The sequence below is a fragment of the Panthera leo genome, chromosome A1 (assembly GCF_018350215.1).
Source record: "Panthera leo isolate Ple1 chromosome A1, P.leo_Ple1_pat1.1, whole genome shotgun sequence".
NCBI classification, from domain to species: Eukaryota; Metazoa; Chordata; class Mammalia; order Carnivora; family Felidae; genus Panthera; species Panthera leo.
In genome coordinates this window covers 28924775-28942498 of record NC_056679.1, presented here as the reverse complement: position 1 = coordinate 28942498, position 17724 = coordinate 28924775, and the positions used below count along the sequence as shown (strand labels likewise).

The 17724-nt window shown below is 34.7% G+C and overlaps 1 protein-coding gene across 9 annotated transcripts in view; it reads left to right on the top strand.

The window, feature by feature from the left end:
- NAA16 (N-alpha-acetyltransferase 16, NatA auxiliary subunit) overlaps positions 1-17724 on the top strand; it is a 64556-nt gene that overhangs the window by 4931 nt on the left and 41901 nt on the right. The window contains exons 2-10 of one of the 9 annotated variants that reach the window (XM_042927101.1): positions 363-447; positions 2265-2365; positions 3384-3413; positions 4095-4124; positions 6185-6319; positions 8921-9074; positions 13244-13363; positions 14432-14458; positions 15880-15975. In XM_042927101.1, the coding sequence (XP_042783035.1) occupies positions 363-447; positions 2265-2365; positions 3384-3413; positions 4095-4124; positions 6185-6319; positions 8921-9074; positions 13244-13363; positions 14432-14458; positions 15880-15975 (778 nt within the window). The other 8 variants (XM_042927137.1, XM_042927072.1, XM_042927120.1 and 5 more) reach the window with 8 other exon arrangements.

Sequence of the window (17724 nt, the reverse complement as noted above, 5' to 3'; positions counted from 1 at the left end):
ACTGACAGCAGAGAGCCCTACACAGGGCTCAAACCCATGAACTGCGAGATCATGACGTGAGCCAAAATCAAGAGTCAGACGCTTAGCCAACTGAGCCACCCAGATGCCCCTAAATTCCCTATTTATTAAGTATTTTTTTCCTTTTCTTCTATAAAAGTGAAAATACTCATACTAGCACAACTTGGCAAGGAGTAGTTTACGAAAATATACTTCATGCTATAAGTGATTTAAATTGGTATAAAACCTTCCCATTGTATATATTTTAAACCTACTTTTGGATCTTAAATTTAGAATATATATAATGCAAAGAAAAGTTGCTCTGTTCATTTTATTAATTAATTCTTGTTCATATTTCTTTACAGAAATGTTACGAACAGAAGCAGTACAAAAATGGCCTCAAGTTTTGCAAGATGATTCTTTCAAATCCAAAATTTGCTGAACATGGAGGTATTGCCTCATCTGTGAGAGACTGCTTTGGGGAACTGTAATTCCAAAATCAGACAGATAGGATTCCTAACAGTGAAAGAAGAATACTTCCAGATTCCATGCCTTGTAGCTCTCTATTAGAGTATATAAACATTTTTGGTTATGTGTCTTATCAATCTTATTCTAGGTCACTTTCCTTTTATTATGCTTAGGTGTATGCACAGTCTTTGCTTTCAGATAAGTGACTGGTTGATCTGTTGGGGAATAATTGGAGTATATAACAGTACTTTTATAGATGTCATTTCATCTATTACTTTGAGTAGGACTTAAATTTATACTTTGATTTCTTGTCTGAAATGAGGATCATATCTGCAATACAGAAGTAGTATAAAAATAGTCAGATGTATTTTATTCTTTGGTAGATGTCTTTTTTATATATATGCTGACCTTTCTATATAAATACTTAAATTAGATACTATTGATTTACCATTAAATTGTTTATCTTGAGTTGTTAGCAGGGTGTCAATAGGTCTGTATTTGCTTGTCTCATCCTTTTTCACTGGTGACCAGTGTTTATTTAAAGGATGGATCAGGTTAGACATGCAAGTTATGGTCCTACAGCAGAGCATAGCTAATTGGGGTCTCTGAATATTAGACGAGGGTAACTCTTGAGACCATCTTCTTGAGAAAATAGGCTAACTCTGCTCAGCTTTCGAATAACATTAAAAGCATTCTTTGAAGGAAATGGAAAGAAGTCTTCATTTCATAGAATTTTAAAAATGTAAAGCTTGTTTTCAAGTTTTTTTCTCCAGGGAACCCTTATCCAAAGTGCAGCATGTGGAAAAAACAGATAAATGTGTATAAAATGACAGATAAATGAAGACGTTTGTAGGGGTCTGACTGCTGAATCACTGTGTTCTGAAAACCAGAGTCCACAGAGATCATTTGAAAACCATTGTTTGTCTAATTCCCTGCTTGTGGATTTATTCAGAGAATCATTTCATTATAAGCCATCTTTCATTAGCTGCCTTAAATATATTCTTGGGTTGCTACTCCTTCACCAGTCTTATACTCTTGAAATGCAAACTGATATTCCAACTAGAATTAGTTGGAATAAACTTGTGGCCAAAAATAAAGTGTGTTCCAGTACTGAATAGGCTTATTTTTACATTGCATACATCTCTTTGCTAAGGAAGATTGTTTTTGTGGGGTGTAAATCAGATGGTGGATAGAAGTGCTCTTGGATGAAAGCTGTGGAGCCACTGTAGTAGAGTTAACTCAACAGGACTCGGTGCCTACTGTGTTACCTTTTCTCAGCAGAATAATCTCCACCCCCTTTGTACAGTCTTCTAAAAGGCAGAAAGCATTGTAGGAGTCCTAGCCTAAGGGATTTCAGTCCCTAGTCCTCAGTCGTAGCCTAAGGGATTTCAGAAAAGGATTCAGGCTAAGCTTCAGTAAATACTTAAATGTAGTTTTACTTTTTGTATTGGAGAGAAGTTTCTATTTATTTATTTATGTATGTATTTATTTATTTATTCAATATTTGAAATTTATTGTCAAATTGGTTTCCATACAACACTCGGTGCTCATCCCAAAAGGTGCCCTCCTCAATGCCCATCACCCACCCCCCATCAACCCTCAGTTTGTTCTCAGTTTTTAAGAGTCTCTTATGCTTTGGCTCTCTGGAGAGAAGTTTCTAACTATGTGATTAAAAAGACAAATAATGTAAGCATTGGCAGATATCATATTAAAATAGTATTAAGAGCTAAACAAAATAAAATAGTGCTAAGAGAATATGAATTCTTTGTGCGTAAATAGAGGTTAAAAATATTTTTCAGAGACTTTGGCTATGAAGGGGTTAACATTGAACTGCTTAGGAAAAAAAGAAGAAGCGTATGAATTTGTTCGTAAAGGACTTCGTAATGATGTCAAGAGCCATGTCTGTATCCTTTTGCAATAATTGAACTTTATTATTTCATTTACTTTCCATTTAGTGGGGTTTTCTAATTCAGAAAAAACAGACCTTTACTATGGAAAGTTTTGCATAGAAGAAAGAATTCAATGAACTCTGTGTACCGTTACTCAGCTTCAATAATCATCAACATTTTGTAATATTAGTTTCTTCTAGTCCCCATCCCTTGTTTATTACAGTTGGTTGAAAGAGAATCCCTGTACAGTATGTATTCACTTCAGTTGTGCTTAGTGTGAGGGAAAAGGAACTGATACATGACTTGAAACCCATTTTTGTCTTACATATCCATAAACCTGTTATTCCAACTGACTTGTATAGTAAAATTTGTGTTCTTTAAACTTTGTTTTAGACATTTCGGAAGAAAAATTCAGAAACACCCTGTTTTAAAACAGTTTATTTAGTATTGAGTATGATACTGGTTCTTCAGTTTGGTTTCTGTTGCACAGGGACAAAGCTGGTAACTTCACTGGATACTTACTGTATTTTTCATTGGCTGATATCTCAGTATGTGAACAGACAAAAGTACTTTTTTTTTTTAAAGCTTTTTTATTTTTATTTTTATTTTTTTAACGTTTATTTATTTTTGAGACAGAGAGAGAGCATGAACGGGGGCGGGCAGAGAGAGAGGGAGACACAGAATGGGAAGCAGGCTCCAGGCTCTGAGCCATCAGCCCAGAGCCCGACGCAGGGCTCGAACTCACGGACCGCGAGATCGTGACCTGAGCCGAAGTCGGACGCTTAACTGACTGAGCCACCCAGGCGCCCCCAAAAGTACTTTTTAAGGATGGGTCATCGAAACTGACTTTCATTTTTGTTTGGCTAATCTGTGTGCTTATTCACAATCTTTTCACATGTTGCCCTTGGATCTTAATATTTTATTCATCTAGGTATTGGCCAGTATTGAACATCAGTAGTCTAAGTAGTGTTTTCATGTATTTAGCTTAGGGTTCTCTCAAAATACTAAATACTTATTTCTTTATCTCAGTGCCTACCCCAGAATGAAGAGAAAGGGCATGTAAGTATGATAGTTTTTTTTGGCTCTAAGATATGCTCAGACTTTAATTTATAGTAAATAAAATTTTGTGGTTGTTAGTGTCACTATTGAATTAACTGATGGTTATGTGTTGTTTGAGAATTGATTGACTATAAACTAGATTTAAAAGATAGTTGGCAGCTTTTGTGTGTATAGTAATGAAGCATCAGTAAGTATTGAGGTGCTGGGGTGAGGAACTAAGGGGATAAGAAGTAGGAAACGTGAGGAATTTTTACCAAGAATTTTCTAAGGTTACATAAATACAATGGAGAATTCCAAACACGTGTAAGTGGAGAGCATAGACTAATGAACCCCATGTGCCCATCACCCAACTTTAATAATTTAACACTTGTCGGTCAGGACTAATCTGGTTTGATCTCTTACCACCTGCTCACTGCCCCCTCCCTCTGACCCCAGATTATTCTGAAGTAAAATCCAAGACAACTTACCACTTCGTTAAGGTAAGCTTTATATTAGATATGTAGCATAGCATATTTTAGTATCTGTGAATGTCTCTATTTCCTTAACTTAGTAGGTTGGCATGTTTATGGACTCTTGCAACGTTCTGATAAGAAGTATGATGAAGCTATTAAGTGCTATCGAAATGCCCTCAAATTAGATAAAGATAATCTACAAATTTTGAGAGATCTCTCTCTGTTGCAGATTCAAATGAGAGACCTTGAAGGTTATCGAGTAAGTACTTTAGTCTTAAGTGTACATGTTCTTACAACAGACATAATTTGAAAACATTTGGGTTCAGAATGAGATGAGCATAGGCCAAGACTATGTAGATTTGATTGTTCATTATCATCTATAGCAGAAGGGGAAAGTCACCTGAGACATTCTTCCCCAGTTAACAGTTGTGGAACTACATAGTTAATCATAAAAAGAGGGTAACTGTTTATTCATTTAATGCTTTTTAAAAAACTAGACTACCTCCTATGTGCAAGGACTACCTCCTATTTACAGCTTTGGTAAACAAAGCTTTTATAATTGAAAGCTAAATGTAGGGATTAATTAGCTTTCTCTGTTATGGGTTAGTAAATATAAAATGATGTGGCAGGATTGCTATAAAGCAGTCTTTCTCTGGTCCAGACCTCTTCATACTGGCACCTTCCAATCTGCTGGGTATCTCCGTGTGCTTACTCCATTGAGTACCCTGACTTCAGTACGTCCACAATGGAATTCTCTCCCTTGTATGAAGGAGACCACCAACTCTTAACAGTTCTCTTTAAATAAATTAAGTTCTTTCATTTACTTTTTACTTTTGTCTTCTACTACCATACAAATCCTTATACCCTGTGCCTAGATTTTTGCAGGTTTCGAGCATTCTGCTGAGCTTAATAAAGGTATCATTCTTCCAGATCATGATTTTTTCGTTTAGCCTAGGTGCGGTGGGAGTTAAAATCAGTTATCCATAGGAATGAGGCAAGGAAATTAAGAATACTGGCAAACCGTGCTTGCTAAAAGGGGTAGTGAAGATACAAGAGCAGTGGTTAGAAGTGAAGGACCTGAGGAACCAGAGGTACTGGTGGTTTCCCAGAAAAAGGGTAGGAATGTCACTGAATAAGAGTGTTGGCCAGAGAGTGAGATATCTGAATTTATGATTTCTGGGTGGTAGTAAGGTCTAGGGTGTGGTTGCAGTAAAGTCTCATGGGGCCCTGAAGTGGGGTAAAGGAGATCATTAAAGATGGGGAAATCTTGATTCTAAGACAATAGCTTGTTTCGGATGGGTGATCCACAGTGTTGCATTTGCAGCAGGATAGTGGCAGGATTTGGCAGAGAGAAGAAAACTGACCAGACTTTAATGAAGAAAGGAAGTGACAGAAACAGTGGTGAAAAGGAGAGATGGGAGTAACACAGCTTAATTTCATGTGCCTAAAATGAACCAGGCACACAAGGGGAGAGGAGTGATACTAAGTCGTTTGCTCAAAGATCTTTTTCTTGAAAAGACTGATCGTGTTCTCCTTGTGACATATAGTGTGGATGGACTCACTTGGCACCTATTCCAACAATAGAAGCTAAAAACACTACATTTTCAGAACTTCATTGCAGCTAGTGTTCTTCATGAGACCCTGTTTCCCCACGCAGTTGTACGCACCTAAAACTCAGAGTCAATACGAGCTGTGAAGGGGTGGGGGCTGTGTAGGAAGGTTGTATTTTGTGCTAGCGAAGATGTCTGGATTCTTTGGGGTAGCCCTGGTGGAATTTCTGGGGTTTTCTCCCTAATGTCTTACATTATTATTACACTGTCTTCGAGTAGCAGCAGTGTTCTGTTAGAAAATTCCAGGCTGATGTTTGAGTATTTGCTCAGGCTTTGTCCGCCCTGCTTCTGGAGCTTCTTGTAACAATGTGAATACATTATAATTTCACAGTGATTTTATAAACAGCAGAATTTAGTTTAATAAAAAGGTATCTTAGTCTCTCTTCAAAGATGTTTAGTTACCAAAAGAAATATGCATTATATAAAAGTAATTTTATAAGGCAACCCAAAAGCATGGGCCCCAAGAATAGCTTTTTAGTAAAAGCTTTACAGTGAGCATTAACAGAGTATTCTAGAACTTAAGTAATTTAGATAAGAACATAAAAACTATTTCTATTCAGGAACTGATGTTTATTCCTTGAATTCATTAGAAAGGAATTAAAAGCATTAAATTGTTTTCTTACAGCTCTGTGTTGAAATACAAATATTTTAGAGACAGTTAAAGTGAAAAGAGAAAAAGACAATTTTTAATTATTTTTTTATTTTTTAGGAGACAAGGTATCAGCTTCTTCAGTTGCGCCCAACGCAGCGTGCTTCCTGGATTGGATATGCTATTGCATACCATTTGCTGAAAGATTATGATATGGCACTAAAACTATTGGAAGAGTTTAGACAAACTCAGCAAGTAAGAACTTCATTCTTACATTTTCTCCTACCCACACAAACTAAAATAGTTGACTTCTATATTGCTCTGATTCTCAATTATGCATTAAAGTCTTTGGGACCCATGGAAAAACTTAAAAAATTTTTGAAATAATTGGTAAAAATTAAAATACAGAATTCTTTTTTTTTTTTAATGCTTATCTATTTTTGAGAGAGAGAGAGAGACAGAGTGTGAGCAGGCAAAGGGCAGAGAGAGAGGGAGACACAGAATCTGAAGCAGGCTCCAGGTTCTGAGCTCAGCACAGAGCCCAATGCGCGGCTTAAACTCACAGGCTGTGAGATCATGACCCGAGCCAAAGTTGGACATTTAATTGACTGAGCCACCCAGGTGCTCCTAAAACACTGAATTCTTGATAGAGAATAAATATTATGAAAAATTTTGTACTCTATTATTTTGATGATATTCAAATGACTAAAGAAAAGGATACATAAAAATGAAAATAGTTTTGTGATTACAGAATTATTCCTCATACATATAGCTTTATGTTTTATGTAAATATGTTAATACATTTTAATACATATGCAAAGTAGAAAAATGCAAAAAATATATACTATGCGTCATTAGATAAATAGATGCTAACATTTTGCCACACTTTCTCCAGATTTTATTATTTTTTAAAGAAATATTTGGGGCGCCTGGGTGGCTCAGATGGTTGAGTGCTCAACTCTTGATTTCGTCTCAGGTCATGATCCCAGGGTCATGGGACTGAGCTCCGCATTGGGCTCTGCACTGAGTGTGGAGCCTGCTTAAGATTCTTTCTCTCCTGGGGTGCCTTGGTGACTCAGTCAGCTAAGTGTCCGATTCTTGGTTTCTGCCCAGGTCATGATCTCACAGTTTTGTGAGTTTGAGGCCCACATCAGGCTCTGTGTTGTGGCAGGGCGGAGCCTGCTTGAGATTTTCTCTCTCTTCCCTTGCTCTCTGATCCTCCCCCACTTGGGATATCTCTGTCTCTCTCAAAATAAATAAACTTTAAGAAAAAAAGATTCTCTCCCTCTGCCTCCCTCCCCTGCTTGCATGTGCATACTCTTTCTCACTCTCTCTAAAAAAACCTTAAAAATTTAAAAATTTATAAAGAAAGAAATACTAGAGAAGTAGTTACAAAGTTCTCCCACATCCCTAGAGGTAGCCACTATTCTGAAATTGTTATAGATCATTCCTAGTCACGTTTAGGTTATATATAAGCCCATAAAAATTACAAACTGTTACTTTGTGTATTTAAAAGTTGACAGAACAATATGCAGTGTTTTCGCATCTTGAGACATATCTGTGTTGATACATGTAGGGCTAGTTTATCCATTTAAAAAAAAAAAGTTTATTTATTTTTGAGAGAAAGAGAGGGAGGGAGGGTGGGGGGTGGCAGAGAGACAGGGAGACAGGATCCAAAGCAGGCTCTGTGCTGACAGTGGAGAGCCCAACGTGGGGGCTCAAACTCACAAGCCATGAGATCATGACCTGAGCCGAAACCAAGAGTTGGATGCTTAACCACCTGAGCCACCCAGGTGCCCCAAGTTTATCTGTTTTTAACTGCTGTTTGGTATCTCATTATATAAATAAGCCATAGTTTATCAATTCCACTTTTTCCTTATGCCAATACCATACTATCTTGATTACTGTTGCTTTATGGTATATTTGAAATTTGAAATGCATGTCCTCCCACTTTGTTCAAGATTCTTTTGGCTATACAGGGTTTCTTTTATTTCCATTTGAGTTTTAGGATTAGCATGTCAATTTCTGCAGAAAAGCTTGCTGAGAGTTTTATATGGATTGCATTGAATTTGTAGAACAATTTGGAGAAATTGCCATCAAAACAGTATTGAGTATCCTGACCCATGCACAGGGTTTAGAGTGTCTCCATTTATAATAGATTCTTAATTTCTCTCAGCATGTTATCTTCAGTGTATTGGTCTTGTTTCCTAAATTTATTCCTAAATATTTTGTTCTTTTAGATGTTATCATAAATGAAATTATTTGAGTTGTTGATTTCTAGCATATGGAAGTATAATTGATTTTTGTATTTTGATCATGTATTCTGTCACCCTACTAAACTTTTTTATTCTAGTAGTTTTTGTTAAATTCTTTAGGATTTTAACCATTTTCATATTCTGTGGGTATAGGATTTGCTGACCTGAATCTTGACTTTGCCATAGGCAGAAGTGCCACCTTTTTGTTTGTTTTAAAGAATGTATTGGGGCACCTGGGTGGCTCAGTCGGTTAAGCGTCCAACCTTGATTTCAGCTCAGGTCATGATCTCATGGCTCATGAGTTTGAGCCCCACATCGAGCTCTGTGCTGACAGCGCAGATCCTGCTTGGGATTCTCTCTCATTCTTTCTCTCTCCCTTTATGTCTGCCCCTCCTGCTTTCTCTGTCTCTCTCTCAAAAATAAATAAATAAAATAAACTTAAAAAGAATATTAATTTTCTTCACTATTAATCACTCTTCTATTTGTAATTGCATCTCAGTTGCTTTTTTTAATCTATGTGAGTGACTCTTCTGAGGAAGCGATTAAAGGTGTATAACTGTTTTATATAATTATATAAATAATTTTTGTTAATTTTTTTCAGGTTCCTCCCAACAAAATAGACTATGAATATAGTGAACTGATACTATACCAGAATCAAGTGATGAGAGAGGCAGACCTATTTCAGGAATCTTTGGAACATATAGAAACATATGAGAAACAGATATGTGATAAACTTTTGGTGGAAGAAATTAAAGGTAAGTTGATCTGCTTTTTCTTTATCAGTGGCCTCAATTAAAGAAAAGAATAAAAGCTACATACTTTACTCTGCCCTAGTACTTAAATAAGACTTTGTATGTAATAAAAAACATTTTTATTATTAATCTAATGTCTATTAAGTTAATCCTCAGAACAATATCATTATATGGTTCTTATATTCATTTTAGAGAGGAGGGGCTGAGGAATCAGACTGGTTAAGTGCTTTGCCCAAAGTCATATAGCTAAGTAAGCTGGGTAATGCTGGATTTGAGTCTAGGGATTTTGGCTCCAGATTCCATTTTCATAGGCAGTGTCTCATACTCCCTTCATACTTCTCACCCCCAAATATATATCCATGAAATGATGACACTGGGGTCATTATGAAAGTAAGATTGATTTATTTTCAATATGGGCTAATTATGAAGGCAGGATCCTGATAATAAATAGTTTGTTTAAAATGTTCATCAACAAAGGGTCAAGTACATTTGTTTAAAACAAAGTTTGCTCATCAGTTAACATTCTGTGAACAGTACATAATAAAATGTCCAACTAAAGCAATAATTAGCTTAAAACTAAAGTTTCATATAGTTGCGGGACTTCTAAACTTCATAAAAATAATAGCTAACATTTATTTATTTTCCCTGTGTCTCAGAGTATGATAATTGCTTAAACTTCTTTATTTCATTTCATTTTTTAGCACTTCTAACATGGGTAGATTATCCCCATTTTATAGTTGAGGAGACTAAAGTTTAGAGAGGTTAAAGACTTGCCCAAAGTCACCCAGCCTTTTAGGTGGTAGAGTTAATTTGTAAATACATCTTCCTGGGCTTCAGAGCCCTTATTTTATTTTATTTTATTTTAATTTATTATTATTATGATGATCATGATTATGATTTATTCATTTTTATTTTATTGTATATTATATTTATTTTATTTTTATTTATTATTATTATTTATTTATTTAACTTATTTTATTTATTTATTTTTTAAAGTAAACTCTATACCCAACATAGGGCTTGAACTCAGGACCCCAAGATCAAGAGCCGTATGCTCTACCAACTGAGCCAGCCGGGTGCCCCTACTTTTTTTTTTTATTGTTGTTTGTTTTAAATTTAAAGTCTTCATTTTTATAGAGCAGTTTTACGTTCACTGCAAAATTGAGTGGAAGGTACAGAGATTTCACATATACTCTCTGTCCTCACACATGCACAGCCTCCCCTACCATTATCAACATCCCCCAGCAGAATGGTATATTTGTTGCAATTAGTGAACCTACACTGAATGTAATTATCACCCAAAGTCTACAGTTTACATTAAAGTTCACTCTTGGTATTATGTACTGTCTAGGTTTTGACATATGTCCACCACCGTAGTGTCACGTAGAGTAGTTTCATTGCTCTACAAACCCTCTGTGCTCTGCCTGTTTGTTTCTCCTTGCCCCCAGCTCCTGACCACCACTGATCCTTTTACTTTCTCCATAGGTGCGCCTTTTCCAGAATGTTATATAGTTGGAATCATGTAGTATGTAGCTTTTTTAGATTAGCTTTTTTCACATAGTAATTTAAGATTCCTTCATTTCTTTTCATGAGTCCTTACTTTTAACTGCTATTCTCAACTCTTCTAGTTAATGTATAGCAACTTACTGATTTAATTTTTGTGGATAATACGAATGACAACACTATTTTTCTATTTATTTATTTATTTATTTATTTATTTATTTATTTATTTATATTTTTCCAAGTTTTTATTTAAAAAATTCCAGTTAGTTAACATACAGTGTAATACTTAGTTTCACGTGTGGAATTTAGTGATTCATCACTTACACACAACACGCGATGTTCATCACAACATGTGCCCTCCTTAGTACCCATCACTCATCTAGCCCATTCCACATGCCTACCTTCTTCCGTCAGTCCTCGGTTTGATATCTATAGTTAAGAGTCTGCTTTATGGTTTGCCTCTCTATTTTTCCCCCACTGTGTTCATCTGTTGTTTCTTAAATAACACATAAGAGTGAAATCATATGGTATTTACCTTTCTCTGATTTATTTTGCTTGGCATAATGATCTCTAGCTCCATCCATGTCGTTGCAAATGGCAAGATTTCTTTTTTTATGGCTGAGTAATACTCTGTTGTATATATATACCACATCTTTATCCATTCATCAGTCGATGGACATTTGGGCTCTTTTCATTATTTGGCTATTGAACAACAGTATTTTTTAAACCAGTGGTAAAATGGCGATAAATTATTTAATGTTCTGGTTTCTTTCTTCTATCGCTTATAATTGATGGGAGCAAAGAAAATGGCAATTATTTTTATATTCTGATGTATTATTGCTATTTCTTGATTAACTCTTAACTCGGGTTGCTTTCTCTCTCTCTTGTAACAGCAGTCCAGAATGCAGTGATTAAAAAGTAGATAAGATATAGTGAGATCAGTTCTAGTTCAAACAGTGTGCAAGTTGCAGTGTGGCCACATTCATCCATATGTTGCTAGTGAGGGGAATTTGGGGGCCATCATCTTGAATGTAAAGCCAGTACTTTATACTGCTTATAGAGACAAGTTAGAGTATTATTTTTTTGGTGAACTTCGCAGGGCCCAGAGAGACCTTTGACATTTACACATTGATGTCTTTTGTAGTCCTTAGCATATTAAGATCCTTTAATAAACAAAAAATGTTAGAAATCTTCACTTACTTTATGAATATGCAAATGTATTTCTTGTTCTGTGTAGTCCTCTAGTAATAATCTTTGCCTGTGATGGTAGCAGAAAACAAAGGTTTTTGGAATTGAAATCTGTGTTGTTGTCTATTTACCTAGGGTAAGCCAGGTAAAAACTGGACTAGCCAGAAATTAATTGTGGAGGAATGTGGCATGTTTATACTTTTAAGTAGCAAACACTTGTGTGCATTCGTTTTGTGCCAAGCATTGTGCTAACTAACTAGTTTAAATTAATATATCACAAAAGCAGACAGAGGTAGTCGATATTTTATAGGTAAGTGGACATTGGAAGCTTGTAACATGCTCAGGGTCACAGAGTTAGAAAATGGTAAAGCTGGAAATTATATCGAGTTAGTCTTCTTCTAGAGCTTGAGTAATACATAAAAATAGTAAAATAATAGCATGTAATAACCAGTTTAATATATTGTCCCCTCCCAGATGATGAAAGCTGAAATAATATGTCTGAAGACATTTCAAAGGTTTCTTCCTTTGAAATAGATTGTTTGGGGAAGGGGAAATAGCAATAGGAAGTTGAGGTATACTCTTTTTTGAGAATCTCTCTTTTACCTTGGATTACGTGCACTTTGTATTCTACCTGAGAAGTTTAGATACTCATTTTCCAAACCTACTTCCAATTTGTGTGGCTTGGTAAAAGGATTTGGACCTTAGGGGTGATCCACGTGTGAATCTGGTTTATGTGGTTTCTAGCTGTGAAGTGGTACTTAGTGTTTTTGCTTCACTGAGTTAAACTTCGGCAGTTTTAGTGATGTAGAAAGGAATCTAAGAGAATTGAATGGAAAATTTTTAATATAGGAATCGATCAGGAAAAGTACATTCAAATCTAGCAGTAGGAATGTAGGGATATTTCATTCGAATTACTTACCAATCTGTGTTGGGAGTCTTTAATTGTTGTTAAGGGTATATAAAAATGTGTATAATACAAATATTTTTACCAAGAACTTAATATACTATATGTATATTTGGAGTGTGGGAGGGAGCCAAAATGTTAGCTTATAATATTATAATTATAATTATAATATTATATATAATATATATAATTATATTAATATTTATTATGCTATTTATAATATCATAATATTAGAATGTTAGTATATAATAGAATGTGTAAATGAAGGTTCACTTCTGAAGTGAATATTAATTATATATAATTAATAATTATATTAATATTTATTATGCTATTTATAATATAATTATAATATTAGAATGTTTGTATATAATAGAATGTGTAAATGAAGGTTCACTTCTGAAGGCAAGCTGTGAATTAATCTGTGTCTAGTGGTATAAACTGCAACATGTCCCAAAGGGAAGCACATACAGTTTTTTCATAAATATCCAGTGTGTTAATACTGCTTAGTGAAATCTATGAGATCAGAAAGTTATTTAATGTTTGAGTAAAATGAATGTGAATTTAAACTTAATTTTAGGGGAAATGCTGTTGAAATTGGGAAGATTAAAAGAAGCCAGTGAAGTATTCAAAAACTTGATTGATCGGAATGCAGAAAATTGGTGTTATTATGAAGGCTTGGAAAAAGCTCTGCAACTTAGTATGTAATTATTTTTCTCCTCTACCTTATCTTCACTAGTGCTTGAAGTGAATGCAAAGTTGTAATAATATTTGAGGACAGATATTTTTAGCATTAGCATTTATTTTTCCATTTAGGAGAATTACAGGTTAAACATGGCAGTGAAGATGAGTTCAGATATTTATTTATACTTTAGTGATAAATGCTCACAGATAATTTTAAGTTCCTTGACCCATTAAAATGTTACCAATTTAGGCTAACTAGAGAGCTGGGGAGGAAAGTGAGCCGTTCCATTTCTGGGAAACGTAGTTATTTAGTATTTTTTAAAGAATTAGAGATTTGTTACCCTCAGCCTTTAAACATAAGAATTAGGCCAAAGCAGTTTTGCTGAGGATATGTATTGTATAGCATCAGCATGAAAATTATCCTCTTAATTTCAGGTTGGGCTACTTTGCATAGAGCAAAATGTCACATATCTTCTTTTCAAATTAGGTAAACTATCCTTTTTATAAATCTAGAATTGCAATTTTCCCTAGTATTTTCATAATTAAATGTTGTTCAGAGCAGTTAATATTCCTAGTATATTTACTCATGGATAAATACATGGCTGAAATAATTTTGAAAATATGGCTCAAGGGTGTTGAAACAGCAGAACTTTTAAATTTAAAGATATGGTAAAAATAGGTAGCTACTCATACTCATTTATAGAAGTGTAAGCCATGAGAAAAATTTTTTGTTGTGTTCTCATCACTATAAATTACCAGGTTTTCTGTTAGTGTTTAAAATTTAATATCACAGGTCGTTAATTGTTTCCTTTAAATTGTTTTTAAGAAAATGATGAAAACAAAAATTATTGATTACATCAATAATTTGTGTTTTTAAAAAATCAGGACAAAAGTTTTCTATTTGAAGGTTGGAAATGCAAGATAACTGTGATGTTTTTCTTTAAACTATCAGTTACTGACATGTAGTTAATAATACAGATATTTAAATGTTTAGTAAGTTGAATATAACCTGTTCCATGTCAAGAACCATGCTTACTATAAAATATTTTGATTACAAACTAATTATATTACTTTATCTTTTTAGGTTCCATAGGACCTTTTCTCCCCCATGGTAAGTTCTGGAGCTCCAACTTGTGGCTTCAAATAGGACATTGGAATGGTTTGGTTTTGTCTTAACTTAACTACATTTATAAGACTTGTTATATTTGGGATAGTGGGGAATTTTTTTTTCTTATATTCTTAGGATTAGGCTTAAATATGAGACCTGCCTTTTAAAAGCAGTAAATAGCCTTCATGTAAATTTTAGTATAAGGGTCCTTGATATTTCATGAAGTCTCCAGATTGTTAACAGAATGTAAAAATTATCTTTCATGTATCCCAGGTTTTGAATCCTACCACATTGGAGCTCCAAAACATACTACTGGGGGAAGGAAAGAGTTTAAACAAAATCAAACATTACCTTTTTAAGTGTTACATTTATAGTCTCGATAGTGAACACTACATTTAGGATGGAGATACCTTGATTGCTAGCGCCAAGGGTTCTTCTTAAAAAATATTTCCGTTTTCTGAGTTGAAATCAATTAAAAACCTTACAGTTTAAAATCAAATTTGTTTGCTTTCTCTTAAAATTCTGTTGTAAATTGTCTTATTGCTTATATGAAACAGTGCATATAATCTCTCTTTGTAAATTATGGTAGATATTATTTTAGAATAATGAACTGGACCCAGATCCTACCTTGCAAATTGTTATTGCAGAGTCACATGTAGTTTGTGTGTATATGTATATATGTATATGTATATGTGTGTGTGTATATATATATATATATATATATATATATACGTATATATATATGTATATATATGTTTTCTATTCAGTACTATAAAATTAATTTGGTCTTGGGAGGGAAGACCCAACTTTCTGTTAGAAGTACATTTTGTATCACTATATTTGGGAGAAATAATTTGCCACTTTAAACAATCTGTATGAATCGGATTCTTTATAATGGAGTTTCATTGAAGATTTTAAGTGTTAAAGCTACCTTAGAAATTTAGTTCCCTTTTTAAACTATAAGACATTCACATTCATGATGCTGAAACAGTTGCTTTTTAAAACCTAATCAATGGGTGTTACAGCCTTTTGTGGGGAGGTGTGTAGGCTTCATCGGGCTAGAGAGTTTGTGTAAGATAAGTCTTGAAGGAGGATTTTCTTTTTCATGGGTTGTGCGCTAACGAATCGAAGTGCTGTGTATCTTGAGTCTCTGTGTCTTGCATGGGTATGATTTGAGTTGGTTTTAGAATATGTTGTGATGAAAGAAGTTTTGGATTTATCTGGAGGTTGGGTTTAAAATGGTGTTTTGCTGATTATGTGTTTCACCACCACAGAGTTTTCATGTCATTCTTATAAAAATTGGGCACAGCTTTAATATTGACAATGCAATCTTTATTTATAACATTTTTAAAAAGTTTATTAGCATTTTTTCATAGATAAAAAGTTCTGATGCTTTGAATCTCACACATATTTACTGATAATAGGCACTTTAGAAGAGAGGCTCCAAATTTATGAAGAAATTAGTAAGCAGCACCCCAGAGCAATTTCACCTAGAAGATTACCTTTGAATCTTGCCCCAGGTAATATTAGGATATCTTTTGTAACACTAATAATTATTTGTTATTCAACATCATTCACATTTAAAAAACTTGTTTCTTGTACAGAGTTTATATCGTCACCAATCTTGGGGGTGGGAGTGATCAGTTATGAATTTATTATGCATGTGTTAATAAGAATGTTGAGCATATGGCTATATGTTTGTCTCAAGTATTTGAAATTACCTTTTTAGAGATTGTTTTTCTCATGTGACTTTAAAAATTAAACACTAGATTTAGAAGATCAATTAAATTCCCTAGAAACGACAAATCCTATGTGAGGTATTATGATTTAAGTGGTAGAAGTTTTGAAGTTTTAGGTCTTTTTTTTTTTAATGGTTTTTATTTATTTTTGAGAGAGAGAGAGAGAGAGAGAGAGAGAGAGAAAGGATAGTGGGGGAGGGTCAGAGAGAGAGGGAGACACAGAATCTGGAGCAGGCTCCAGGCTCTGAGCTGTCCACACAGAGCCCAAGGCGGGGCTCAGACTCACAAACCGAGAAATCATGATCTGGGCCGAAGTCAGATGCTTAACCAACTGAACCACCCAGGTGCCCCTGGGTCTTCTTTTTAGAGCACAAATTCAGAGAAAGAGTGGGGAGCCCTTTGTGTCCACCACAGTGTTTAAGAACATTACTATTCCCTGTGAAGGCACTCTGTCTTCAGAGTTGTCTGCTTCCCTGAAATTCGCCTTTATCATGCCCTTGTTTTTACAGAGCTCCATGTATTTTGTAGCCCTAGAAAAACAACCCCCCCCCCCGTCCCTCCCTGCTTTTGTACATAATGTAAATTGGCGCACTATGGTTTGTATTCTGTGACTTGCTTTTATCGAACAGCAGTATATGCATGACCGTGATCCAAGTTGTGCAAGTGGTTGAACTCCTTCACTTTGGGGTCTAGAGGAAGTAAAAGTATATTAGTTCTTCAGATAGTTAACATCTGAAGATTTGTGCCTTTTTCTTAAAGTTGTCAGTTGTCTCTGTTTTTAGCTGGAAGTGCTGTAGATTATGAATTATTTGTTAGGACTTCTGGCATGTCTTTTGATATTAAGTCAGACCCTAGAAAGCTAATAGAACTTAAAAAAAATCTATTCTAGGCATGGGGGGAGGAGGGGGTATATTTTCTAATGAATTTTCACTTATAGTGCAGATAATTGGGTTATAATTTTCTTTATCTAAAGATTTATGGAAATTAAAAAGTTTTTAGTTACTGACTTTAAAAATGTATGAAGTCCCTGTTAGAAATGTATCAGATAGTTGGTACGAGTTTATTGTAAACAGTTCATTTTCCACTAGTATATCTTAGTTCCACAGATGATAAATGGTATTCTTCTGATGCTCTCATTTTTGTTTTGGCTTTATGAATACCGAAAGCAGATTTCCCTGATGTTTTTCAGGGAACATTATGCTCACGTGGCTAGTATCAGACTTGGTGGGGAGGGTACTGGTGTGCTGAGATGTTCGTCAGTCGAGTGAGTTGGGGAAACTTTGGATTGAACACAGCAGTCAGGTTTCTGTGGGGCCTGTTAGAACGTTCATACCTGCATTGTGAATTTCTGAGATGGGATGTCCTATGCAAGGAGGAGCATTCCCATGTGTGTTTCATTGAGGATGTTTGGCTTCACATTTTTATATGTCTTTTTTTAAATAACAGCATTTGAAATAGAATTCACGTGCCATGTAATTCACTTTTTAAAGTATGCAACTCCACGTTTTAGTGTATTCATGGAATTGTGCA